At 43.7% G+C, this 27,716-nt stretch overlaps 2 protein-coding genes across 3 annotated transcripts in view; one reads left to right on the top strand and one right to left on the bottom strand.

The window, feature by feature from the left end:
- Positions 1 to 1,393: 1,393 nt before the first annotated feature.
- EPS8L3 (EPS8 signaling adaptor L3) lies at positions 1,394 to 26,333 on the top strand. Of its 2 annotated transcripts, none has more exons than XM_081011915.1 (20): positions 1,394 to 1,544; positions 3,680 to 3,737; positions 4,758 to 4,822; positions 5,923 to 5,987; positions 7,211 to 7,369; positions 7,726 to 7,875; positions 8,655 to 8,731; positions 9,177 to 9,364; positions 10,198 to 10,286; positions 13,260 to 13,377; positions 16,115 to 16,179; positions 17,624 to 17,698; positions 18,185 to 18,333; positions 18,766 to 18,874; positions 19,102 to 19,136; positions 19,654 to 19,747; positions 21,595 to 21,717; positions 22,732 to 22,817; positions 24,573 to 24,705; positions 25,842 to 26,333. In XM_081011915.1, the coding sequence occupies exons 2-19, from the start codon at positions 3,697 to 3,699 to the stop codon at positions 24,703 to 24,705; spliced, it is 1,821 nt and encodes a 606-aa protein (XP_080868041.1). In that variant the 5' UTR covers positions 1,394 to 1,544; positions 3,680 to 3,696; the 3' UTR covers positions 25,842 to 26,333. The 2 variants fall into 2 exon arrangements, with proteins under 2 accessions (XP_080868041.1, XP_080868040.1); XM_081011914.1 differs by having other exon boundaries at positions 10,195 to 10,286.
- Positions 26,334 to 27,078: 745 nt separating this feature from the next.
- LOC308479533 (uncharacterized protein) overlaps positions 27,079 to 27,716 on the bottom strand; it is a 28,223-nt gene continuing 27,585 nt past the window's right edge. Inside the window, exon 17 of the mRNA XM_081010239.1 lies at positions 27,079 to 27,373. Coding sequence (XP_080866365.1) covers positions 27,278 to 27,373 — 96 coding nt within the window. The 3' untranslated portion in view covers positions 27,079 to 27,277. The remainder of the gene's footprint in view (positions 27,374 to 27,716) is intronic.

Genomic DNA, 27,716 nt, shown 5'->3' with positions numbered 1-27,716 from the left:
GGCCTGCTATTTGAAGTGGCAAGGATAGGCCCTGGGGGTGGGGGTGGCCCTCTGGCTTGCTGAGTCAGTAGTCCAAACACCAGAAGAATCTTCCACTGGCAACCACCTCATTCACTTGGCCCTTTGGTTAGCATGAATGGCTGATATTTACTAGATGTCACATTCTTTGACCACCAAATCTCCAGGGGGAAAGTTGACAGAAACCAGACAGCAAGGCAGAAAGCCTTAGGGCTGTTTGCTATGCACATTTTTCAACTTGATGGGAAATTGCACATTGGAGGTGGGTACACAGAAATACAAAAAGTGTAGAAGAGATTCACCCAGAGGTAACAGAAAAGAAATAAGGATTATCAGAAGACATAGGCCATAGGCAGAAGTGATGCAAGGTTAAATTGTCTTTAATTCTTGGGAGTGGAGGTTAGTTGCGGATAAGCACAATTCATAGTTGCAGAGTGACGTTTCTTTAAAACCTTACAAAGGATTTGAAGAATATATAATCTGCGTAGCTCATTGGGATTATTCCTTTTCATAGCAAACTCTTCAAAATGAATGGATTTTGTCCCTAGGGATGATACAAATTTCCTCAGAAAGGAATATTCTGACAAATTCTTTCATATTTTCTTGTCTGAGAATCTCCTGAACTGCTGAGGAATATTATTCCTCTCATGGAGAATATTCAGCAAAATGGCCTCCTCAGTTTCACCATCCCTGAGACCAGTTATGGGTCTTATTTTTCATAGGATTTAACATTATTTTAGTGTTGTTGAAGGGAGCAATGCCATTGACCCTGACTCCTCCCTGCCCTTCTCTCTTAGCCCATTGCTGCCTTCATCTACCCAAAGGAACGAACAACAGAGTTTCAACGAACATTATGCAAGTTGAATTTTTGCCCCCAGAAAAGGAGTTTTTGAGAAATGTTTGCAATTTTTTGGTTTTTGAGCTCCCCATAAACTTTTGGAGGCTTTCGGTCCTCCCCTGGGGAATGTTTTGCAAATGGCCCACTATTTGAAAACAAATAGGAAATGGGTGTGGCCCTTCCTGGGAGAGGGAAGGAGCCCTAGTCCCATAAGACTGTCTTAACCAACCTGGCATCCTCCAGATGTTTTTGACTACATCAGTGTGCTCTCTCCTAAGTAAGGACTGTTCTGGCACAAGCAGAGTTGGTTGTGGTTTGAGGGGGTCTATGAACAGGAGGTATGACACTGAAATGGCCACAGTGTAGTAGATGTACATGGCAGTGGTGGCAACATCAACAGTACTGAATAGGATGGATTGCTTCTTTCTGTACACGAGAGACCAAAGAGCACAAGGTGTAGCCTCTGCGTCACAAGCAGTCAAGCCCTGACAGATATGAATTGCTCTACGCCTTTCAGACCTTAACTCTGTTTGTTTGTTTCTTTCACAGAGGGGGCAAAGTCTAAACTTGAAGCTATGTATCCAACCCAGTCGACTCCTTCCCTGCTCTGCTTTCAGGTGCTGTGCGCAGCAGAGGGGGGCCTTGCGCTTGTTCTACAGTAGGAGCTATCGCTGCAGCAACTGAGAAGGTGAGTTGCTTCACCATTTCCTAGCCGCTCGTTGATGGTACTCAGATTTCCCTGTCCTTCTGCTTTCTCATACTTCCAGGTACAGCTAATCCCATTTCCAGGGAGTGTTTGTCACGGTGTCTAAAGGGAAGAGAGGAATAGAGTGACTTTCCATACAGTGGAAGGGATGTTCTGAAGCTGAAATTTGCACGAAAGTGGGGTTTAAAATAATCTATACATGTATCAAAAAGAACTGCTTGTGCTTTTGCCTTTCATACAAAGGGAATGGCCACATCCCCTTCTCCAGCTCAACCCCACATATGGGAGAGGCCGTAGCATAGTGGTAGAGTGTGTGCTCAGCATGCAAAAAGTCTGAGGTTTAATCCCTGTTCTCTCTAGTTAGAAGGATCAGCTTGAAGGGGGCAAGGGGAAATCCTCAGATCTTCAAGAACTGCTGCCAGTTACTGGAGACAAATGAACAAACAAACTGGCCTGGTAGGAGGAAGCTTCCTGTTGTCCTCGTACAAATCTTTCTGGCTGGAAATACCCTAAATATAATTGATTCCTGGTGTCCTGACATCCCAGCAATTTGGAATATGGAGATGGAACAAACTGCTTGGCTCTTAAGAGCACCCATGGCTGCTAAAGGCCGCTATTGTATAATTGGAAACATAAGACTCAGCCATAAAATATTATTGATAATTAGGCAAATTTCAGGAGAGGTAACTATGGCCTAGTTCCCATGGCACAGTAAGCTAAACTATGGCTTGGCATGAATGTGTAAGTAGGTGTGCAAGCTCTGGGAAAGGATATTGTGGTTGCTTTCCTCTTCATTGGCCTTTTGCCCACTGTGCTGAGCTAAGCCATAGTTTCGCTGAGGGTGTCATTTGAACCCGGGCTCACCACTTAGCTCTCCCAGGCAAACAATGAGCTGTAAACTATTAGCCTGGACTTGGACAACACACTAAGCCCAAACAATGGATTAGTTCAGCGTGGCACAGCAGCAAAACAACTGGGTTGAAGCAAAATAGGGTGCAACCTGCTCTCAGGGAAACTGAAACACTTCCACATTTGATGTGGTGTGGCATGTGAAGCAAGCCACCCTTAGTTACACCACACAGAAAATAAGGAGGATTTGTGGCACTAAGTTTTCATGGATTAAAGCCCATTTTGTCGGCCGCATGAGGTTTTATCCCAGCTGGTTTATGTATATGTGTGCATATGTATATATGTAATCACACAGAGAAACGTCAAGTGTGGGGGCATAAGCAGAAAGTCCAAAGGGCTGTGAAATGCTCGATTTACAATGAGTGACATTTCCATGCAAAGCTCAACTGTGCAAGGTAAACATAATTAATGGACTTGGTGACTAATAAGGGTGGGCACATCTTTCAGTTTCTTCCCGGTTTCTTATTTTTCCAGTCTTAAGTTCAGTTCTTCACGTTTTAACATCAGCATGTGAATTTATTCATTTTTTTAAAAAAAGGTTTTCATGAAAATTCACCAGCATCTTAGTGTGAATTTCTCCTAATGTACACATTTTTGCAAAGAAAATATCCCTACAGTTATGCACTTATGTATATTAGTTCACTAATAAGTGAATGTGTATGCACACTTTACTCTGGTATATGCCTTTTTATACACATTCTTTGGCTGCATTGCAAAATTCAGAGAAGTGTGAATTCCACAGGGTGGCTGTGTTTCAGTCCTTGTATTATTTCAGAGAGTGCAAATTAAGGAATATTTAAGTGTGAATTGAATAAAAATTCTCCACCATCCCTATGGCCTAAGGATGATGTGGCATATAAATATGCAGTATAAAAAGTAAGCAGTACTGAGGACCATCTGATGGTGTTCAGGTTGTTGTTTTTCTGTGTTGTTTTCCTTCCATTCATTTTTCTTTCCCTTCTTTTCTTTCTTCTTCTATTTTGGATTTTTGCTAGTTCTATTTCTTTTTCTCCTTAGCTGTATTTCAGCCTCTGAATAGATTTGAGTGGGCAGCTAGATGTACAGGAGTTCACAATTTGATCCAAAGTCTTTAATAGAGAGAAGTTTACCACATCCCACTACTTCTTTCATGCAAACCTGAAATATTGATTAGATAGACATGAGTGTTGGGCATCTGTCTGGAGATATAATTGATGTATAATCCACAGGATCAAAAGTCAGGAAGATGGCAGATCTCTTTCACCATAGGAATGACATTTCTTACAAGTAAGTTTATGCATATCTTTCATACCATTTGATACCACTGGAGGACTCTGCTTGCCACAACCAACTGTTCTTCACGTTATATTCATTCTTGCATGTGGACAAGAGTCTTTCTTCATCAGGAAGAATTTGATTCTGAAAACTTTAGACCTTTTATGTTCCTTCTTTGGAAGATGCCAAGTTCTAATTAGGATTCTGTGGTTTGCAAATACAAAATACTACATAGTTCCCATGGCAGTTTTAAAATATGCCTCTTTTCAGCCCTGTTGCTAGTTAAGGTTTGTTTGCTTTTTTGTTTATTATTCGTATATCCCACCTTTCTTCCAAGCAACTTGAGGTTTAGCCTTGCAACATCTTTGTGAGATGGGTTAGGTTGAGAGATGGCAGCTGTCCCAAGGCAATCCAGTGAGCTTCTTGGCTGAGTGGGGATTTGAGCTTTGTTAACTGAGTTCCTGCTCTCAGGATCCCCTGAAGGCTCATTGAGATGGATGCTGCAGCATCCCTACTTGTGGGGAGATGCCATCAGTACCCAGTTTTGACTCCATGTAGTAGTGATGAAGGGACGTGGGTGGCGCTGTGGGTTAAACCACAGAGCCTAGGACTTGCCAATCAGAAGGTCGGCGGTTCGAATCCCCGTGACGGGGTGAGCTCCCATTGCTCGGTCCCTGCTCCTGCCAACCTAGCAGTTCGAAAGCACATCAAAGTACAAGTGGATAAATAGGTACCGCTCTGGCGGGAAGGTAAATGCCGTTTCCGTGCGCTGCTCTGGTTTGCCAGAAGCGGCTTAGTCATGCTGCCCATATGACCCGGAAGCTGTACGCCGGCTCCCTCAGCCAATAAAGCGAGATGAGTACCGCAACCCCAGAGTCAGTCACGACTGGACCTAATGGTCAGGGGCCCTTTTACCTTTACCTAGTAGTGATGAAGGGTGAGGGAATTTAAGGCATGTAAGGTGGATATATTTAGACATTTTAAAACCTAGGGAACATTTCAACCCCTTGTGTCTATTTGTTTCCTCCACAGTGAAACTGAGAGCAGCTTCAACAAAGCCAACAGCATGACCAGGCCAAGTGGCAAGTCCATTTACCGTAAGAACAGCCTGTTCTTTTCTCCTGCATTCAACATCTCCAGTCTTAATAAGTCTGAATCCCCATCCGAGAGCTCTCAGGGTTTCTTTGTTCATTTTTATTATTTGCTGCAAAGTCTCATATTGGAAGGGGGGGGGGGAGATAACCAAATTGTAGATGCCACCTGCGTCCTCTCCTATTTCTGTCACAGCAGTATTAGAACGCTTTTTACCTCAGGGATTGGCCTTAGAGTAATATAGTTGCCACTTTCCTTTATGATTTCTCTTCTCCTCCTCAGACAGCAGTGAGATCAGCCGTCCCTCACAAACAAGCTAGTTAGAAGGGTGGAGAGCTCCCCACCCCCACCTTCCTGCTTGTCAATAAAAAATAAGAAATTGTCCCTAGTTGCACAGTTAATCATTTGACATTGGAGCAATATTAATAGAAGCCACACATCCATTCTAATCACCCAGCAATGAAGCCATAGGGCTGTAGTAGACCACATGGTGAAGCAGAGATGATTACATGACCTCCTGCTGTTTACCAGGAGGGATGAGGTAGTGGGGAGGGTGATGTAAAGCAAGACCAAGGATTACCTAGGAAGTAAGGTCTCATAACATCTTCCTGCTTAAGGCAAAGGTGAAGATGGTGCAGAAGTCAACTGGACTGGCAGTTGGAGTTTCTTTTGGTATTGGCAATATGATTGTGTCTGCCACTACACCTCAGGCCAATGTGGTGGCAGGCGGTGTGGCACACACAATTCTGCCCTCCAACTAATGGGTACAGCTAGGGATCTGGATGCTGCTTCCCCACAACGTCTGCTGCCTATGGCAGTTGCCACACTCTGCCTAATAATAGGGACGGCCCTGCTCCAACTTACGCACTTGCTTGCAACTCATTGGCCACACGAGAAACTCCTTCCAAGATGCCTTCCTTATGAATCGTTGGGGCCAAAGCTATTTGACCATTCTGAATTTCCTGATATTTGTACAAGAGGTTGTACAAACCTCATACAGAGGTTTGGATTCATATATTTAAGTGAGGATTCCCTTACATCTGGGGGTACTGAAGTTGATTTCTTCATACTGTGCCTCCTCTCTCTCTCTCTCTTGCTCTCATAGACCAGCGGAAGGAATATACTGAAAGTATGATAAAGCACCAACATGAATTCCAGCACCGCGTGGAGGTAGGAAAAGCTTGGGGAAGCAGAGACATTTCATTCTGTCCAGTCATAGTGGAAGAATGAACTGGTCCCATGCAGTGGTGCCAGTTCCTAAACTTGGTGGTGCCACACAATTCCCATCATGTTGGTGGCCTCATACTCTCTCCCACAGGAGATCCCATGTGGGTCGCCCATTCCCTGACTTTCATCTCCTACACGTGTTCAAAGGAACATGTTTGGTGAAGGGAGCAGAATCACAGCATCATGCACCATTCCCAACCTACACACATTCATTTGAATGTGTTAAAAGAAAACCTACATGAATAAGGCTTTCTCCACAGAAATGGGGAACCGCTCCAGACTGTATGTGCAGAGGCTCTCATCATTCATTCAGATGAATGTGGATTAGGCAGGGACAGGACATGCCAACTGTGATCCCACTTGCTCCCTCACTCAAGGCTGAGCCATGGGCAGAGGAGCCAAGAGCTGTGGGGGAAGCAAGTAGCCAGGAGCGCATCAGAGCTCAGGAAATCCTTATTGTTCAAAGAAAGCTTTTATACTCCTTCCTGCCCAGGAAGATTCAATGGAAAGCTTGAGTGGGTGGAGCCAGGCCAGGACCAGAAGGTTTTCCACCCAGAAGATTGCCACCAGCAGGTCCATAAATCACCACAGGGCAATCCAATAAAATCGTCACACAAATGAACCATGAGTTCCTGACTACTGTGCACAGAAGGAGCTCAGGTCCTAGTCTCTCAGACCTGAAGTTACCCTGAGGTCCAGCACTAGAAGTCTATACTTGCTACACAATTTAAAAATACTTAGCTGAAAAATCATCTGCTTTTTGATCATCCAATTAATCAATCAATTAAATTTAAATATATTTGTATACCACTGAAACATCTGTGTAGGATTTTCTGAGATAGTAGGAAGAATGAGCATCTTTAATATTTTCTTTCATTCCTTTTCGCAGTAACATACTAGGACCAAATTATCACTAGAAATAAACACACTACTCATTTAATTATAATTTGCCCCAGTAGATAAGCGTTTCCTCCACCAATGGTTCAACTAAAGCTTTCAGCTTACAGCCCTTATAATTTCATAGAAAGGGTAGAGCCTTAATGCACCACAGCATAGAGGACCATTCAATGCAATACTTCCTGGTCCCTTCCATGGAAACTGTTTATGTGGGGGTGGAGTGTCCTGATTACCTGCTGCAACAATTAAACTATGGCTTCTATTCCCAGCACCTTCTGACCTGCAGTGTTGATGGCAAGGAAATTAGCAATGTAGAGAACTGTATTAACCGACTCAAGATGATGGATGCCCAAGGTCAGGTGTGGGGACAAGACATGCTTTTGCAGGTGAAGGATAACAGATTGTTGCTGACTGACATTGAGGCAGAGGTAAGCAGAGTTGCTTTATCTTATTGTGCACACCATGTAATGTCAGCGGGGGACAAGTTGTGATAAGTAACTGAGTCCACATCTTGATTGGAAGGGACCAGACCTCTAAATACTCATTTATACATTTATTCATAAAACATTTCTATACTGCCTTTCACACCAGCTAAAGATATACCTATGGTATTACCATAAAAAATGATTAAAAGTCAAGCTGGTCTCAGCAGATCGTCCTCGCTCTGTCACAGGTTGGCTTGTAGAGCTCCCCACCCCATCCTTCAGACCTGGAAGATTGCCAGGGAATCCCCAATGGCCTGCACTGCTGCTGACTGTACACTGATTTCTTTCTTTGCTTACAGGAAGAGCTGGATAGTTACCCCCTGGAATATATCCAGGAATGTGCCTGTGTCTTGGACAGCTGCATCTACAACTCCATCTTGGCCATCACTGTGAAAGAAATGAGACCATCCAGGACTAGCATCATGCTGTTTCAGTGCGAGCAGATTGGGGTGAGCAACTTCAGGGCCCAGAGGAAGGAAGAGACCTGGGCAGGGAGGGGGGTTAGAACAACCTGTATGTTCCATGAAATGAAAGATTGCATTTACTGTGTCTTTTTAGATAGTCATGGTGGGGCCATGACACATGGGGAACTTTTCCCCTGAACACTCACCCAGCTGCTATTTGGTAGGGTTTTTTTCCCTCCTGTGGCAAATAGCAGCTGGGGTGGGGAGCGGTTTCTGCCAGGACCATGGGACAAGAGCAAAAATCTCTCATTGTGCTCCTGATTCTCATTGCCTCCCATTGTTGTGATTTAAAACACAATCATTGCAGTCACACATTAACATGTGTCGTTTGACCTTTATCCATGTGTCTGTGTGCAAGATGGATGGATGGAAAGAAAGAAAGAAAGAAAGAAAGAGGGAGGGTGGGAGGGAGGGAGGGAGGGAGGGAGAATCTGAGAGTAAGAACTGCGTTGTAGAAGTTCCCTGTACTCACTACAACTTGGATCACTCAAGTACGTGTCCTCCATCCTGCACTACCATGAGCTAAAAGGAGTTCTATAAACTGGTGACAGATTTCCTCCCAAGGGTAAGGGGGACCCATTACTGCTGCTATTGCCATAGAAATTGAGAGTGATTTCTATTCCCTGTGCACCACAGTAGTAGCAGGAGTTCCAGCTCAGAGCATGCCTGAAACTGAGATTAGAGGAAGATATTTTCAGGGGAACTTTGGTAGATGCTGGTGAATGGTTGTAAAAAGTGATAGACTTGCTTTTACTTTCCTCCAGGCTGAGCTGCTGAAAACCAAAGTGGAGAAGGCCGTTGAGGAGTTGAGAGATGAACAGCAGAATCACAACTTGCTCAGGTAGTGAGAAATTTAGAGGCCTGTGGTATGGACAGCCAAACCTTTCTTTCTCCAGAAGCCTGCTAGATTTTAACTTGTGCATAATCATTATCAATGCAGAACTCCTCAGTCCAGAGAGACTTCTCCCCCAAGTCAACGTAAGATATATCCCAGCCATAGAGAAATATATTATTTCTACCGGCCACCTGGAACCCAATCATACTGAGTTGTTAGGCTGTGAATCTCTGCCTCACTTGCCTGTTAAGCATGTGGCATCTCCCTCTCTCCCATGTTCACAAGCTTTTTCTCACACTTTTCGGTGATTTCTTGTTATCCAAATTCTCCCAGGCAGATTCCACCAGTGCTCTTGCAGTTCCTTTAGGTTCAGGTTCAGTGCTGAATTTTCCAAGGTTTTCCTTCATTCTTGCTTTCCTAAGAATGTACTTATTCTCAATTATCTTATCAGGAGCAACCTGGAGAATATGTTGTACCAGCAGAGCCGATCATCACGTACTGACAAATCCCCACTGATCTCCCAAGAAAGAAGACCAGTAGGGCCAATGGAGCCAAACCATATGCCTTCTCCAGCACAACAGCCTTGGCAGAGGCAGCAGCAACATCCCTGGAGAGCTGGCCCAGTCCCTGTGGACTATGGTAATGATGACGTTACAGTCTCTCTTGCAACACGCAGCAGCATTTGTAGCTCCCACTCTCATAATGCATCAGGAAGCGGTCAGAGGAGACATTGTATCTCCTAAGCAAGAATAACTGCCTATGGGTTGTATCCAAAGTAGCACTGCATAACGTGTCTCTTTAGTGCAAGGACTTTCACTCCTCCACCTGCATCCCCCTAAATCTGTTCTAGGGATTCACCCCAACCCTCTAAAGCAGATTTTGAGGAGGGTGAAGGTGAGCACAAGCAAACGCTTTTACGACATGGGCCTGTAACAGTACCATTGTACTGTTGAGAGTGTATTAACTTAAGGTCTGTGTGTGTGGTTTGGGAGCTGCACAGTCAGGGAAAAAACAATGCTGTCCAGGGCTGTAAAAACTGCGGAGAGAATAATTGGGTGCACTCTTCCCACCTTGGATCAAATCTACGCTTCCAGGTGTCATAAGAAAGCTGCAGAGATAGTGCAGGATAGTGCAACATGTTAAATGGTTGCCCTGCTTCCTGATGTGGTATGTCTTGCTTCACTGCGAGAAGCAAAGTTACAGGGAACTAGGCAGAGGGCCTTCCCAGTAGTGCTGCCTGCCCTGTGGAATGGCCTCCCATCAGATGTCAAGGAAATAAACAACTATCTGACTTTTAGAAAACATCTGAGGGCATCCCTGTTTAGGGAAGTTTTTAATGACTGGTGTTTTAATGTATTTTTAATATTTTGTTGGAAGCTGCCCAGAGTGGCTGGGGAAACCCAGCCAGATGGGCAGGGTATAAATAATAAATTATTGTTATTATTATTGATCTTGGGACTCTGTTGCAGAAGCAGAACAGCCACTTCACCAGCAGCAGAAATATGAGTCAATGTATGAAGACCCTGGACCTCCAATGATGCAAGACACAGACAGAGATGCTGTAAGTACTTTCCCGGATACCACCTCCTGCTAGCCCCCAACTCAACCTCTTTCCCCGTTGTCTTTCTAGAGGGTAGGAACCTCAAGCACTGATAACAGGGGGGATTATTTGATTAAGCAGGGCAGGAAAGCTGTGTTGTCTGAGAGCTTGACTGGACAGAGGGAGAGGGGCATCTCTTGGCTGTGAGACCTGGAAGACCAGCTCCCTGCCTTGGAGGCCTTTTTCCAACTGGTCTGGGAGGAGAGGGCTCAGGCTGACTCCAGCTACAAAAGCTGAGGCTGCTAAACAGACGTTTGGGCTGGGGCATTGTTTAGGGGTTTTTGTTTTTGCTATTATTGAGATGATGAGAGAGAGGGGGGGTTGTATCTTTATCTTAAATCTTAATATGTTTAGTGTGGAACCTTTTCAATTTGACTGTGTGCTTTTTGAGGTTTTATTTATTGTTCATGATTACTTTTGTTATCTTTGTAATTAAGTATTTTTTTATATTGTAATCCACCTTGAGCATGGCTTTAACTATGGAAAGGCAACATACAAATAAAATAATGAATGAATGGTGTGATATGAATGCCTATTGGATAGAGACATGAGTTGGGCTACTTTGAAGAACACTGTGCAGTCAATAAGCACTTCTGCTGAGCAGATATTGACAGATAGCTCAAAAACTGGTTTGTCGGATAGAAGAGAGTCAGGAAGATGGGCAGTTAGGAGCCAACCTTACAAACATTAACGGATTCCTATAACCCTATAACCCTTGGTCCGAGAGTAATTTGTGATAGCCAAATGTATCATATGACTAATTTACCTGCTCTTTTGTCTGAGACTTTTCTCCCAGACTTGAGCTGAAGACCAAACAAAGCAAAAATGACAGATAATCAGCCAGTATAAAACAAAGTCTCCAATGATGGCTGTGAGAATTTGAACTTCTGTCATAACAGACTGACTGAAAACCCTAAAGAAAGTCTGAAAAGAGTGCTGGAATTGATTAAAGAATTTGGAGAAGTGGCAGGCTTCAAGCTGAATATAACAAAAACAAAAATGCTTGTTAAAAATGTAACCACAGAAGAAAAGGACGATTTAGAAAAAATATTGGGCCTGAAAATCTCCTCAAAAGCGAAATACCTGGGTATTTGGATCACCCCCAAGAACATAAACTTATTTCAGGATAATTATACCAAAACTTGGTTAGAGATTAGAAAAAACTTTGTAACCTGGAGTAAACTAAAATTAACATTTCTGGGTAGGATTTCCATTATAAAGATGAATGTACTTCCAAAATTAATCTTTTTATTTCAAATGATTCCAATACTGGGCGAAGCAGGTTGTCTCAAGATATGGCAAAGAGAAATTTCCAGATTCCTGTGGGAAGGGAAGAAACCTAGGATTAAACACCTGATCTTAATAGACATAAAAGAGAGAGGAGGCTTTTCCCTACCTGACCTAAAACTTTACTACGAGGCAGCATGTTTCACCTGGCTAAAAGATTGGTGCACGTTGCAGGATTCGGACCTCCTCGACCTGGAAAGTTTTGACAACCGTTGGGGATGGCACGCCTACCTAATATATGGAAAAGCGAAAATTCATAAAAACTTTACCAACCATATAATAAGAAAGTCACTCTTTGCTGTATGGGAAAAATATAAAGACCTGATGGAGCCTAAAGTCCCGTGGTGGACTTCTCCAGTAGAAGCCATAGCAGTAAAACGGAAAAATACTCAGGAAAGCTGGCCAACATATAAAATACTTCTAAAAAATGAAGATAACCAAATAAAATTAAAAAACTTTGAGGAAATAAGAGACCACATTTCAGACTGGTTCCAATACCATCAGTTATTTGAAAAATTTAAATCTGACAAACAAAAGGGGTTCTCAACAGAAATTTCCCGATTCGAATCTGATCTTCTAAATTCTAAAAGAAAAACTCTTTCCAAAACTTACCGACTCCTCCTTGACTGGACAGTCAAGGAGGAGGAGGTAACAGTGGCAATGGTGAGGTGGTCCCAGGATTTTGGCCACTCAATAACCATGGCCCAGTGGGAAAATTTATGGAAGATCAATTGGAAATTCACAAATTGTTACACGATTAGAGAGAACTTTCAAAAAATGCAACATCGATGGTATCTAACACCATGGAAGCTTTCAAAAATGTATAAAAATGTATCAAGTAATTGTTGGAGATGCGGAGACTCAGGAACATTCTACCATATGTGGTGGATATGTAGGAAAATACAGGTATTCTGGGAGAGTATACATGCAGAACTGCAAAAAATGCTAAAGATCTCTTTCAATAAAAAACCAGAGGCCTACCTCCTGGGAATAACAGATTTGGATATTCCACAAAAGAGGAAGGGTATCTTTTTATATGCGACGGCGGCAGCAAGAGTGTTGATCGCAGCAAAATGGAAGAGTAATGAAATCCCCTCTATTCAAGATTGGATCCAAAAGCTGACAGAATATGCTGAATTAGATGGTTTATCAGAAAAAATAAAAAATAAATCAAAACAGGAATTTGTTTCTAAATGGGAGGTTTTTAAAGAATATCTGAAAAATAAATATAGTAGTTTAAATTCTGTTGCAGCATTTGAGGAACTTCAGTAATAGTTGCAAGGTAGATATAAGAAATTAGATTTAATGAGAATAAGTTTAATTATGAAAAAAAAAGTGTATTGGCAATAAGTAATATGAATTTGAAGTATGGAATAGATGGGAGGTTGGGTCTTTAGTGTTAAGACCAATAGATGTTTTATTGTTTGCTAAGAATATTAAGTGTCTATGGTTATTTTTGTAATTTGTGTGTAATTCGGTATTTGTGTTTTTTGTTTGTTTGTTTTTCTTGTTGTATAAATAATTCTTTTTTTTATTAAAAAAAAGAGAGAGAATTTGAACTTCTGGTGGTTCCTTGAGAAACAGCTTTTGATGCAGTGTCTGATTTAATTTTTTATTTATTTATTTTTGTTCCTTTGCTGGCCGCAGGAGATCCTGAACCATGTCTTGGATGACATTGAAACGTTTGTAGGGAAAGTACAGGAGACCAGTAGATCCCAGAATGACAAGAAGAAGAAGAAGTCGAAAAAGAATAAAAGCAAAGAGGGTAAATAAGAATGGCAAAGAGGTCGCCATGAGGTTCTGACCCCAAGCATTTTTCTGCCTTAAGCATATCAATATATGACAATGCCTGCCTTGGCGTGCATCAACCTTGGGTCCCTCACATGTTGTTGAACTACAATTCCCATCAACTGTCATGGGTGACAGAAGTTGTAGTCCAAGAACATACAGGAGCCCAAGGTTGAAGAACAGTACCCTACCCTAACACCAGGCCAAGGTACGTACTGCTGAAGTGATGTCAAGATCCTGTGGTACTTGAGACAGATAATCTCATGGGTTTTCTCCCCCTCTTTGGCAGTAACAGTACAATAACAAGACATAGACAATGTACTTGATTTAACACTTGATTGGAAGCCACCCAGAGTAGCTGGGGAAACTCAGCCAGATGGGCGGGGTATAAATAATAAATTATTATTATTATTATTATTATTATTATTATTATTATTACATAGAAAAATCAACAGGACCACAGTCAATAGTAGGGAAAGGCACCCATGTCAGCCACTGTGGCATAACTCAAAAAAAAAAAAAGCTCAAAGCCCCTCTCCACTGTTCAGAATGGTGTGGGCATCGAATCCTGGCATTCAATGAAACATGAGTATATTTAAGGGAGGAGGGACTTTTGTAGGAGAGGCCAGCCAGCGCAAACAGGAACTGAGCAGAAAAAGCAAGCAGTATCTTATGCGTTGCGGATTGTTGACAGAATATTTATTGTGGGTTTTTGCAGTCACTGAAGATATTATCAGGTACACTGGCACCTCTAGGTGCTGGATTGGAGGGTCACAGGTTCACGAAGTTCACAGAAGCTATTCTTGATGATGTCCACCAGGGATGGCTTGTGCACTTTGGATCAGGGTGTCTGCTAGGACAGGGGAAATTTCCAAGCAGCTGCTGTAGCTGGCCAAGGCCTGTGGAGGATTAGCCTTGGCAGCTGTGTTGAGCCATAAGCCAGTTGCTTGGTTACGTTCTGTCTTATCTACACTTTCAACTTAATGAAGAGCCTGTGAGCTAGTGAGTGGGTGGCTTATTTGTATCCGATGCACTCAGGATGGTGAGATAGAGATTGGATTCCAAGTAATTCATTCATGGGGACACTTCATGTCCTTGCAGAAATATGAACATTCTATGCAGATTTGATTGCTTATTTTCTGTCTCCTTATCTGCCCTTAGAGCTCCTTTGACAACTGAAGGTTGAACCATAACTCACTGTTTTCCTACTTCAGATATAACATTGGTCTTTAATATTCTATTTTATTTTATTTTGGTCCCTTTTTGTTGGGAAATAACTGGGGAATGTCAGTTAATCCTGAAGTCCCATGTGTGTAGGGAACTGCAAAAGAAAAATAGATGACTCACTGAATTAAAAAAAGGGGGGGGGGCTTGACTCACTCTTTAGCCAAAACAGCCCTCAGCAGAGTTTAAAACAGCATTTTCAAAGCAGGGGAAACATACTGTAGGTTGTTAGACCTTTAAATGTCCAAGCATTAAGCATTCTCCCCTGCCTCTACCCCTCTCAGAGTGAAGAGACCACAAGCTTTAGTAAGTTTAAATGTTTTACTTATAGTAATCACAGGTCTCTCTCATGCATTGTTCAATGCTACAGCAGAAACAACACTGGCAAGGTATATTTGTTTGCAAAATACAAAAGTGAGTCTCAAACACACAGTCTGAGTCTAGAGTCCCAGCCTCAGAAATGTGCTTTGCTTGCATGGTTCAGAGAGAGGGGAACAGGAAACAAACCATACTTCCTCCCTCCCCTTGCCTAGAAATTTACAGCTCTGTGTTCTTTAACCCCTTTCTTACTGACAATTATGCACAGTTACGATTAGCTGCGTAAAATCTCCCACACTTTCCCCATGCCTCTCCTAAAATTAGCTCTTTTTCGGGAGCTATTTTTAAAACAGGCCCAAACTCACAGCTACCAGATGTACCTACCAAACATACATATCTCCATAAGCCAACTTGACAATAAAATATATGTCTTTGGTGAATTAGTATTGAGAGCTTCTGGGAGCAATGGAAACTCTTGCAATAAATGTGGCACTGGTTGGATTTTCAGTGTAAAACAAGCCTGTGCAAAGATGTGGGGTGAGTGGGCGAGTGTCAGACGAAAGGAATAAAAGGGTTTGTCTTTTATTAGGCAAACTATCTGCACTGTGCTTGAAAACCTCAATAACTGGGATTAGGCTAGGAATCCTGTGGCCCTCCAGTTGCTGCAAGACTACAGCTCCCATAATCACACACCATTTGCCACCTTATCTGAGGGGAGATAGGAGCCAAACAACATCTGGAGAAACACAGCTTCCCCATCTATGGACTGGAAGGACAGTAAGGCAGTGATCTTTACTTATGCTATGCTGACCACCATAGCTGTCAACTTTTCCCTTTTCTTGCAAAGGGAATTTCCCTTAAAAAGGGGAAAACGTTGACAGATATGCTGACCACACCCACAGCTAGCAAAGCCAGTCTCTTGGATTTAAACTGACTTTGTCCCACTGAGGCTTTCTGGATCAAACCAGCTTCTGTTCATGTTACCTGCCAATTGTTTTGGCGTATCTGGATTGTAAATAGGGGTTGAAAGCTGTGTGCATGTGTTCATGCTATGAACCAGCCCATAAATTAAGAGCCTAGATAAACAAAGGCTTCTACATGAGTAACACTACCTGTAACACCTGTTTGTTTCTGGTTGAGCTGACTGACTGATTCTTTCTCTGGATCTGCAGCAATGCCTCCGGAGTCTGAGTTCAAGGACTGTTTCCAGAAGATCAAATACAGCTTCATTTTGCTGGTAGGTCAGTGTACAGCCTGCACAAACTTGGCAAGGAAATTCTCCAGCATGAGCAGGGCTGGCCGCGTATCTGAAGAGAGAGGCATCTCCCCCGCCTGAAGGCCCGGCCTCCCAAGCGCGGAGCAACTAGGGCAGATGCACAAAGAGCCCTATTGTGTCCTGCTGCAGCCATTCATTGCAAATGGAGAGGCTCACGGTGGATTTGTTTTGGAGATATCTTGACCCACCAGAGCAGGATAAGGAATGTATGGATAGGAGAAGGTGGGGAATAGGGATGTGAACCAGTACGGAGATGGATAAAGGATCAAATAGTATCCATTGATTATATTTTGTACCTGCTTTCCAGATGAAAAAAAAAACCCTTTTCCCAAAGCAATTAAAATTCAATACACAATGCTGCTGGCAGGCATTCTCCATAAAAGACACAGGTCCTCCCTGTGAGCCACAGTCTAAGGGACAAACCAGATGACATGCCATTTTTACAATTAGCAAGTGCAATTAGGAACAGTGTTTTTCAAAAGGAAGGGCAAGCCTCATCCTGACAATGTTTTTCTTCATTTTCTCTCTTAGCTGCCCAAGTTTCAGTTCCTAACAGGAGGCTGGTTGGGCACTAACTCTTTTTCCTCTACTGACTTTTCTCATCTAACTTGCCCCTTTTCCCAGGGGGGAAGGAGAAGAGATGTGAGGGAAGAGGGAATGACAGATAACAGAACACCATGTGTAGTTTCAGTCTTAAAGGCAAGACATAGAGGGAAAGGGAAGTGGAGAGGAAAGATAGAGAAGGGAGAGGATATTTGACAGTGCCAGAAAAAAGGGGATGAGTTGCTTACAGGCAGCAGGCCCAAGTCATTTTGCCGCCTGAGGCAAAGGACAAGGTGACACCTCCCCCATTCCATGTACAGAAGCCAGCCAGATTGGCAGCAGTTGACCTTACTTCCACACTGGCAATCAGACAGCATCCTCCACCTCACCTGAGGGAAGCAGGTTAGCTTAGGTAGCACATGACGACACACACAGCTGTGTTGACTCCTGCCACCCTATTTGCAGCTGCCACCTGAGGCAGCCACCTCATTCTGTCCCACAGTAGACAAGCTTTGGTAGCAGGCATCAACATCCAGTTGAAGGAGGCCAGGCTGATCTCCCCTTGCTGGTGGTAGCACTGGGCAGAAATGGTGCCGCTACCCAGTGTTTCATGGTCCTCGGGCCATTGATTGGGAAGGGGAAGAGTGCCACTCCCTATTCTCTGCCACCACAGAGCAACTGAAAGTTGAAACAGTGTTTTTGCTAAGGGGTGGGGAAGCAAGCTTTCTGCAGCTCCATGCATTAAAATTAATGGTCCTAACTTAGTCATGTGCATTTTGATAGGTCTGCTCTGAGAAAAAGTTAAATGCCACCCGGAGAAATATATTAACAGTGTAAATATTAGCTTGCCTTTCCCCCCCAGGCAAAACTTGAACATACAATGCAGCAACCAAGCGCTCCTGAGATGGTTCAGCTCATCTTTTCCACTTTGAAAATTGTGAGTATTCTAGCCAGGAACAGACTCCTGGAGGCCTCTGGTGGTAATCTACTCTCCCCCATTATTATTAAAGATATTATTTGCTATATCAGTGTGTGCCACTGAAACTCTGCTATGGATTTTCCTGTGCCATAATAATTAGATTTCATAGTGCTTGGATTAAGGACTCCATGCATTTTACTCCTAACCTGCTCCTGATTTGTTGGTGACCTTGATGCCCCCCAAGCACTATTATATATATCTCACTTTCTGCATGAAAGGGGACAATCGCCAAATGATACCTGTGAAAAAAATTCCTAAAACCTTGAGATCCCTAGAAGGAGGCAGTAGAGAGATGAATAGTATTACCTTTGGTCCTCTCTTTGGGCACAACAAAGGGTTCTTATGAGCTTATGTTCAGAAGAAGTCTTCCTGGAGACCTGACCACACTGGGCAGGGACAAAGATACTGTCAGGCTCCATGATCTCATATGCTGTTGCTTTGCAGGTTTTGTCCAATTGTCCTTGGACCAACTTGGCCTCTACGGTGTCCTCACCTTTGCTGATTCCTGCAGCAATTGACTTGCTAAGGTGCTCGTTGGATTCCAAAGACCAGCTTATTTGGAAGAATTTGGGAGATGCTTGGAATCTAAGCAGGTACGGATAAAGCCCACAAAGGAGCTAGCATGTGCAAAGCAGCATGCCATTTGAACTTAATGATAGACATTAATGAGTACATTCCAGTGACATATCTCACTGTAGCAGGAACCTGGCCAGAGGCATCTGCCAGGCCACCGCTGGAAACAGACAACTGGTCTTTTGGCCTGATCTAGCAAGACTCTGATTATGTTCTTCATTTGCAGCTGCACTATGTCTTTTGTTGACCCTAGCTCTGAGTCACACCTTGAAAGTGTGTAAAAGTACAAGTAACTCTGCCACGCAAGTGAATTTCCAGCAGGAAGTCTGAAGAAAAGGTCATGGACTTAATATCCTGCATTGCGAGAAACATCCTTGGCTCCACATCTGTAGCAGGATGCACCTTCGCATTTTGGAAGGCCCTTCACTACAAGTTCTCTTCTTCCCCCATAGGGCAGAACATCCAGAGGGACCATCCATCCCCAGCTACCAGCCCACGTTCTTGAGTGGATGGGTGCCGCCGATGCCCACTCGGAGGCAGAGCTCTGTTGATTTCGATAAGGTGAATCTCTCCTTTAAAAGCACATGAAAAGCAGAAGTAGACCTTGCAACCTGTAGTACTGAAACACAAGGGGGAACTGTGTGTTTCCCTGGTAACTAGCGATGACAAAGGATAACATCATTCTGCTGCTGTCTCTGCACATGAATTTAATGAGCAAGAGCAGTGGCTTTGACTCAGAATAAGCTTTTTAAATATCCAATACATTTCTTGTGTTTTCCTCCACACAGGTCCGCACAGAAAGCCGGAGTAGCTTCTCAAGCAGGTATGTTCTCTTCCTGGCTCTAGCATGTGACGTTCTTGTTGTTGTTTAGTTGTGTCTGAGCCTTCGTGACCCCATGGACCAGAGCACACCAGGCACTCCTGTCTTCCACTGTCTCCCGCAGTTTGGTCAAACTTATGTTAGTAGCTTCGAGAACACTGTCCAACCATCTAGTTCTCTGTCGTCCCCTTCTCCTAGTGCCCTCAATCTTTCCCAACACCAGGGTCTTTTCCAGGGAGTCTTCTCTTCTCATGAGGTGGCCAAAGTACTAGGAGATAAAGTTTAGGGTTGTGGACATGTGCAAATCCCATTGAACCCAACAGCAAAACAGCACATAGAAAAAACTGTGTTTGTCTCAGGAGTCTATATCCTCACAATTCTGAGTCCCCTTGATTATCCCTACACAGAAATTAATCAGAAAATGATTCTATCAGCCATGTATATGCCTGTATGTGAATATGTACACGTTATTCTAGTCCTAAAGCAGGCCTCTCATTTTCCATTCTCCTGCTCTCATCAGGGCATCTGATGCTCCCCAACTTATGCAAGCCATATGTGACTTCCATGCAAGAAACCCCAGGGAGCTCACATTGATGAAAGGAGATCTCCTAGAGGTAAGACAGAAGTTCCTTACCCTTCAGCAAACTAACCTCCTGGTAAAAACAGCACTTTCAATAATAATAATAATTTATTATTTATATCCCACCTTTCTGGCTGGGTTTTCCCAGCCACTCTGGGAGGCTTCCAAAAAAATATTAAAATACCGTAATACATCAAACATTAAAAGCTTCCCTGAACAGGGCTGCCTTCAGATGTCTTCTAAAGTCTGGTAGTTGTTTTTCTCTTTGACATCTGGTGGGAGGGCATTCCACATGGTGGGTGCCACTACCGAGAAGGCACTCTGCCTGGTTCTCTGTAACTTGGCTTCTCGCAGTGCGGGAACTGCCAGAAGGCCCTTGGCGCTGGACCTCAGTGTCTGGGCTGAATGATGGGGGTGGAGATGCTCCTTCAGGTATACTGGAACAAGGCCATTTAGGGCTTTAAAGGTCAGTACCAACACTTTGAATTGTGCTCAGAAACATACTGGGAGCCAATGTAGATCTTTCAAGACCGGTGTTATGTGGTCTCGGCAGCCACTCCCAGTCACCAGTCTAGCTGCCGCATTCTGGATCAGTTGTAGTTTCCAGGTCACCTTCAAAGGTAGCCCCACATAGAGCGTGTTGCAGTAGTCCAAGCGAGAGATAACTAGAGCATGCACCACTCTGGCGAGACAGTCTGTGGGCAGGTAGGGTCTCAGCCTGCGTACCAAATGAAGCTGATAAACAGCTGCCCTGGACACAAAATTGACCTGTACCTCCATGGACAGCTATTCCTTCTGCATAAGCTCAGCAAGCCTCCTGCCCTGTTGCTTAATTGCACCCATGTGCACTCCAAATGATTGCAGCCCAATCATGACTCAGGCAGGTCAGGAAGGGGGGAAAACCAGATCAATGGGAATAGGGTAATAATTCCAATTATCAAGCAGTGGTTTCAGCAATGTTGCATGAGCTTATTAGAAAGAAAAGACAGGGTTAAAGGGTTAAAGACTTTGAACCCTAATCTTTGTCAAGAAATCGCTCTTGCTGTAGATGGACTCTGGAGCTGGAAGCTAATCAGTAGACAATAGAACCTCTCCCACCCAAAGAGAGAAGTCTCTCCAACCTTTTCTTAATATCTCTGATGATTCACTGTTCTAACTAGCTCATTCCATTTCTGCCTCACTGATAATTTTTGCTTAATGCAACCTTTGCCAATGCCATGCTCTCCAGATATTTTGGACTCCAACTCCCAAGAGCTCCAGCTCTTGGAGATAGGAGCTGTAGTCCAAAGTAACTGCAGTGCTTTTCATGTTCCATCAGTGCAACAGACTTTCTCCCTCCTCTAGTGAGGGAGAAGATTACATTGCACAAGCAAGAATTATTGTACTGATGGGACATGGGACTTGGTGCTATGTTGGATTCCACCCTTGGAGATCACCAGCTTGCTAAAGGCTGGTTTACTATCCTGCATTATGGAACTCGAAAGTTAAGTGGGTAGCCCTTGGCTTGTACTAACATCACTGATATCTCCTTTCTCATGGTTACATTCCACCCTCACTAGAACTCAAAGGCAGTATACAGTGGGACCTCAGTTTAAGAACAGGCCTGTTTACGATCTATTCGGTTTACGAACTCTGCAAAACTGGAAGTAGTGTCTCGGTTTGTGAACTTTACCTCGGTCTAAGAACAGAATCTGAACGGTGGAAGGGCACAAGCGGCGGGAGGCCTCATTAGGGAAAGCGTGCCTCAGTTTAAGAACAGTTTCGGTTTAAGAACGGACTTCCGGAATGGATTAAGTTCGTAAACTGAGGTACCACTGCACAGGTATTTCATTTTAATCAGTTGCAGTGTTTTGGAGTAATCACACATTCTCCTTTGTTTAGGTTTTGGATCAACGGAAAAAATGGTGGCTTGCTAGAAATGCTGCAGGAGAGACAGGCTATATCCCTAACAATATCCTGGAGCCTATGGAACAGAAGACACCTAATGGGAACAACGCAGAGCAAGTAGGTACTATTCTTTATTGTGCTGGATGGCATTGCAGTGGCACAGAGATAGGGAGCTATGAGTTGGTAAAATACATCTGCTCTGCACAGTCTTTGAGCATATCAATGTCTGCCCTTCAAAAGAGGCAACGCAATGCATGACCAGAAACCTAGAAAGTGCTCCAGAGGAAATTTAGGTAGCTCTGCAAACACTGCTGGGAGCCAGCTGTGCATGGGACTCCCTTTGCTTCATTTCTCTCCTCACCTCCACCCCCGGGTTCAATATTGGGACATAGGCTATTTTTTCCCCTTTTCACAGAAGCGGATGAAATTTGCAAGCATACCAACCCTCTATGGTGGCTAAAGCTTGCCAATTTACAGACTAAGAAATTCACAAGTGTTTGTACTGAAAAGCTCTGAAATGTGATTTGCTGTTGTTGTTGTTGTTGTTTTAAGGAACCATGTACAGTTGTTTTTTTTAAAAAAAAAAGTTCTGGGCAAAATTTGATTAAATTTGCAGACAAGCTTGCCTATTCTGAATCCTGCCAGATTTCAAAAGGCCAGCTGCAGTGGTTTTCCAGCAAAAGCAGCTATTAGAAGCAGGGGTGGGGTAACTCCAGCCCACCAGGCCTCCCCAATTGGGCCCCTGAAGCCATTTCAGGCAAGCCATATCCACCTGCTCCACAGCCGACATCTGTGGATCAGGTAAAAGCAGAGCTTGGCCAAAGAGGGCCAAGCACCCAACAACCACCTGCAGCCCTATGCTCAGTGCTGGGAAAGTGCTGAGTGGTGATGGATTTCAGTCAGGACCATGGCAGAGAAAAAGCATTTAATCTGCCCTCCCCCAACACCAGCTTTTTATTTTTTTTTAAAGCAACTATGCAAATTCATATCTAGTTTGGTTCTGAGAGCTAAAAGAAAGAAAAATTAAGTACCCAAAATTGCAGCCACTCAGCTGTTCAGGATGTAAGCCTTTAGTTGGAGGCAATCATTGTTCTCTATTAAATATCTTTCTCCTCATGTGTCTGCATTAAGGTTTCAAGAGACTTCCCTGATCTCCGGCCCAGTTCTTCACCAGCAGAAGTCACAGTTTGGCTCAGGATGAAAGGTTTTTCCAAGATGTAGGTGCTGCATTAATTACTGACCCAAGAAAGCTTATCCCTAACAAATAACTCGGCCCCAGACCCTTTCCTAAGTGCTGTGTTTCTGATACATAGCTTAGCAGACTGCCTGCAAAGATAATAAACTTTCAATTTAGACTTAAAAGGCATGAAGATCAACAAAGCCCGATATCACAGCGGCACTATTATCATGGTCCGGGGCCAGTTTCAGAAATTGTCTGGTTATTTCTCCATTGAAAAACAATGGAATAGTAGGGAGTGCCACTCTTGTATACTTTATCACGGTGATGGTGTGCGCTGGATTTTAAAAAATCCAAACTCTGTATAAAGATGACTCGAATGGAAAGCTCAGAAATAATGAAATGTGATTTGATTATCTTGCACAGTATGTTCTACAACCAAAGAACATGGAGGTTTTTGCAAAGTTCAGGGAGAACAGGAGAAGGGAAGGTTGTGAATATAAGAGATGGTACATAGGGCTAAAAAGAGTGGAGTGAAATTCTTCCCGGCTGTAATCCCTGTTCTGCCTCCCTCTAGCTTCAGAGATTTCACCAAAGCTTCAGAGATTTCACTACTATAGATGAAAATGTGGTTTTAAAGAGGATCTCAGTGCTGAGTTCTGTATGAAATATCCAGTTCTAGGTTTACTGAGCCATGCAGAACCAAAAGTGACCTAGAGGCTCAAGTGATGGGTTTGGATGTAAAAGAGCCAGGTTCAAATTCTCAGTCACCCAAGTTGCTGTCTCTCAGCCTTACTTATCTCACAGAATTGTTTTTTCACACAGAATGATAAAAGCATATAAACTAAAGTGGGCTAAAAACTGCTTGGTCAGCTAGCACTATATTTGTGGCAAAGTCTACCTTCTGCCTGGCACAGGCTTGAGGAAGAGGTGGTGCTGTGGTCTAATCCACTATGCCTCGTGGGCTTGCCAATTGAAAGGTCAGTGGTTTGAATCCCATTGTAAGCTCCCGTTGCTCTGTCCCAGCTCCTGCCAACCTAGCAGTTCAAAAGCACACCAGTGCAAGTAGATAAATAGGTACAGCTGTGGCAGGAAGGTAAACTGTGTTTCCATGCGCTCTGGTTTCTGTCACAGTGTTCCGCTGTGCCAGAAGCGGTCTAGTCCTGCTGGCCACATGACCCGAAAAGCTGTCTGCAGACAAACACTGGCTCCCTCGGCCTGAAAGTGAGATGAGCACCACAACCCCATATTCACCTTTGACTGGACTTAACTGTCCAGGGGTCCATTACCTTTTACCTTTTACTGTTCTCTTCTCTTTGGGGATGTCTCAAGCCTGTACCATCTTTTGCCACCTTGCTTTGATGCTTTCTCTCTCTCTCTCTCTCTCTCTCTCTCTCTCTCACACACACACACACACACACACGTACACTTGTCGCGAATTCCTCGCGGCGCTTTTAGCAGAACGCTCAGAGTCCCAGGTTCTTTAGTGCAGTATTGTTTAATGTGAGCCAAATATATATACAAATATTTACAGAAGCAGTTCAGACAGAGTACCTGCACCTTGAGGCAAAAGAGGACTCCACACTCATCTACACCACTCCACCACAGCACCACAATTACTGTTGAACAGGCTTTTCTTTTTAACTGGTGACAGCCAATCATGTTACTGCTGAGTCATTCTGACCCAGCACTTCACAGAGTATTGCATCAGCCTGTTGCAAGCTGAAGCCTGCAGACTTACTCAGCATCCTGCGAATCCCAACACACTTTCCCTTCTTCCTTCATCTTTCAACAGTACGGTGAAGGCCCTTGGAGTCCTTGACGGAAACCAGATTCTGTCACTGAGCAGAGAGGAGCTGAAAGCAGTTTGCCCGGAAGAAGGAGGAAGAGTGTTTCTCATGCTTTCAACCATTAAGTCAGCACTGTAGGTAAGACACCCTCCAACAGAACACTCATTTGTCTTGCGGCAAGAGATATGCTATAGGGTGGCCTCTTCCCAGGCCACACACCCCTCAGGCTGCTTTGCACCCTCCTTGAGTGTTTTTGCCTGGCTGGAATAGTCCTTGGATTGTGGTGATGCCTCGCACTTGCCTGGACAGAGGATAGAGAGATATGCATGGGTGCATGTGAAAACCTCTCAACCTTTATGGTCAGAGTCTGTTTTCACTGTTAAGAGCCATGCCTGTTTCTCTACCCACTTTTGCCTCTGGCCAGCTCACCATTGGTATGTAGTCGCCAGACAGTTTCTCATGATGGAACCTGGCCTTCAGGCTGAAAGCCAGTCCCCTTTCCCCTCCTGTAGGCAATATTTGACTGGATACAATGCCACAATGCCATTGTGTTCTTGCACAGGCTACGCAGTTTCCCATTGCCTCAGTTTCTCACTGGTGGAGATGTATGTAGGCATAGGACCCAACTCCTAGGGGCCGAGGTCCCTTTGCCCCCCCCCCCAATAAAATATTTGAGGGGGCTGCCCCCCCCCAAAGTTGATGGGCACTGCCATTCAAATGGTGTGTGAGCAGTGTGTCTCTTGATCGATTACACAGGGCGTCCCAATATTTTATTCAAGTTGGCACCTGACTATAGGAACACCATGGGTGCTTAATTCAGGGAGATATACACAAGTAGAACATAGGGGTTTTCTACTTGTGTTATGTTCCTATACAGCAAGTTCCTTAATTCAGGGGGATAGCATAGGCATAGCTTGTTGCATTCCTGCACCAGCTTCTCTCTCTTCAAGCCCCACAGAAAGCTGACAAAGAGACCAGTGACCCACTCTTATGCACTAAATGTGTCAGTTTTAGGATTGTCTCACTTTTAAGACTGGGGGTGGGAAACCTTTTTGGCTCCAGGGACCAATCATCATCTAGCCCCATCATCTAGTACAGAGTTTATGGGGAAGCACTTGGGGAAAAGTCACTGTTATCAAGCTCAACAATTATGAAGGATAAAGCAAGCAATTCTGAAATATAACCTCAAGCTTCTTAGAGGTTTGTAAATGTGGTAAATGTAATGATTAGAGATTATCCAGCACCAACTCCTCTTTCCTTGCTTCTCTTGACAGGATGATCCGCCAGAGCAGCCATCTTTAACCACTACATAATTATCATAATAGGAACATGTTAATGATTTTCCATTTTCAAGAAGGTGAAGTGTTTTCCTCTGCAGCTGTGTGCATACAAAAAATTGTAAATAGTGGGGCTGTAATGCCATAAAATAAGAGGTATTGTCAATGCAATTTCTGTGCAAATCTCAAAATATATGCAAGATAAGGAGTAGGACAAATTAGCACAGCAGTACGTTAGTGTAGCAAGTTTAGGAAGGCTGTGTTATGACCAACTAAACATTCTTGATTTAGTCTCCCAGAAAAAGAATCAAACTTTTCTTAAGTTAGAGCTATGTCCTAGTGTCCCAGTACCATTTTTGATGGGAAAACATGAACTTTCAAGGTGAGTGGAGGAGCTCACTGCAAGAATTGAATGTTTTACAACTAATTTCTAAATGTTTCCATTTGTGTCAAACTACCCAATAAATTTTAATCTTTAATGTGTCACAACTGCTTGTGTTTTTGCTGTATAGTAACTACTGGTCCAGAACCTTTTCAAAAATATTTGTGAAAATTGTGTACTTCCTACTAGGCATGTGCTCTTATCTCACCGTAGGTTAGATTTAGCAACAAAATAACCCTACAAGCTACATTTGCACCTGCAGCCAAATCTTAACCCAAACAGCCTCACTCTAGGGAGGGAATCCTTCTCTAGAAAAGAAAGCATTCAGAATACCAATATAAAGAATGCCACTAGACCTCAAATTAGCAGGAGACCAACAGAAATGTCAGCGACGCAGGTGGCGCTGTGGGTTAAACCACAGAGCCCAGGACTTGCAGATCAGAAGGTCGGCGGTTTGAATCCCCATGATGGGGTGAGCTCCCGTTGCTTGGTCCCTGCTCCTGCCAACCTAGCAGTTTGAAAGCACGTCAAAGTGCAAGTAGATAAATAGGTACCGCTCCGGCGGGAAGGTAAACGGCGTTTCCGATCGCTGCTCTGGTTTGCCAGAAGCGGCTTAGTCATGCTGGCCACATGACCCGGAAGCTGTACGCCGGCTCCCTCGGCCAATAAAGCGAGATGAGCGCCGCAACCCCAGAGTCGGTCACGACTGGAACTAATGGTCAGGGGTCCCTTTACCTTTAACAGAAATGTCAACCCTCTTCTTCCACAGATGGGCAAGACATGTTCATACAACCACTCAGAACAGCAAGATAAAAGCAACACATTAATGGCCAATAAAGGTATGATGGCACATTCAACAGAACAAGAATTATCATTCTTTATTGGCTACTACAGCTTTAAAAATACAGAATAGTTTCCAACCATTCTATAGAAAGAGTACTACATTCCGGGGGGGGGGGGGGTGCCAGCCTTTAGTCAATCCAATCAGCTCTACTCAAGGCAAAAAGAAGTCTTCTTGTCTAGCAGCAGCAAGGAAATTTTTATTCTTCATCTACTCTTTCTTGTTACACCATTTAGCCATCTTGTTATTAATGGGAGTCTTCATAAAGTGGCTGGATTTCATGTAGGCAGCAATCTTCTCTAGGGCCTGGAGGTGCAGAAAAAGAATGTTTTTAGGAAAGGATGTGGGTGAAAGAATCCACCTCAGTAAGACAAAAGTTGAAGAAGCCTTAGGAAAACTGATACTGCTCTCAACTGGCACTGGTTTTGCTCATGCCAAAATGGCAAGTCTGAATTTTTTTTTTTTAATGTTCCTTTGTTAAACTTTTCTTTAATGGTAGGTGATAAATGAAGGCCACAGGTTGTATTCTATGCTAGTTCTAACTCAGAGACGACCCACTGAATTTAATAAGCCCAAGTCAGTCATGCGCACTAACTTCAGTGGGTCTAGTCTGGGTAGGAATAGTATTGGCTACCACACAATTCTTCAT

The sequence above is a fragment of the Podarcis pityusensis genome, assembly GCF_964106645.2.
Source record: "Podarcis pityusensis genome assembly, chromosome: 6".
Lineage (NCBI taxonomy): Eukaryota > Metazoa > Chordata > Lepidosauria > Squamata > Lacertidae > Podarcis > Podarcis pityusensis.
This window is presented reverse-complemented; position numbering and strand designations above follow the sequence as displayed.

Excerpts from the sequence above, each read along its gene's own strand:
- EPS8L3 (XM_081011914.1), top strand. The coding sequence starts at position 3,697 with ATGGCAGATCTCTTTCACCATAGGAATGACATTTCTTACAA. Across the intron at positions 17,699-18,184 it reads TCTTTTCCACTTTGAAAATT|GTTTTGTCCAATTGTCCTTG; the intron begins GTGAGTATTCTA and ends GTTGCTTTGCAG. Across the intron at positions 18,334-18,765 it reads GATGCTTGGAATCTAAGCAG|GGCAGAACATCCAGAGGGAC; the intron begins GTACGGATAAAG and ends CTTCCCCCATAG.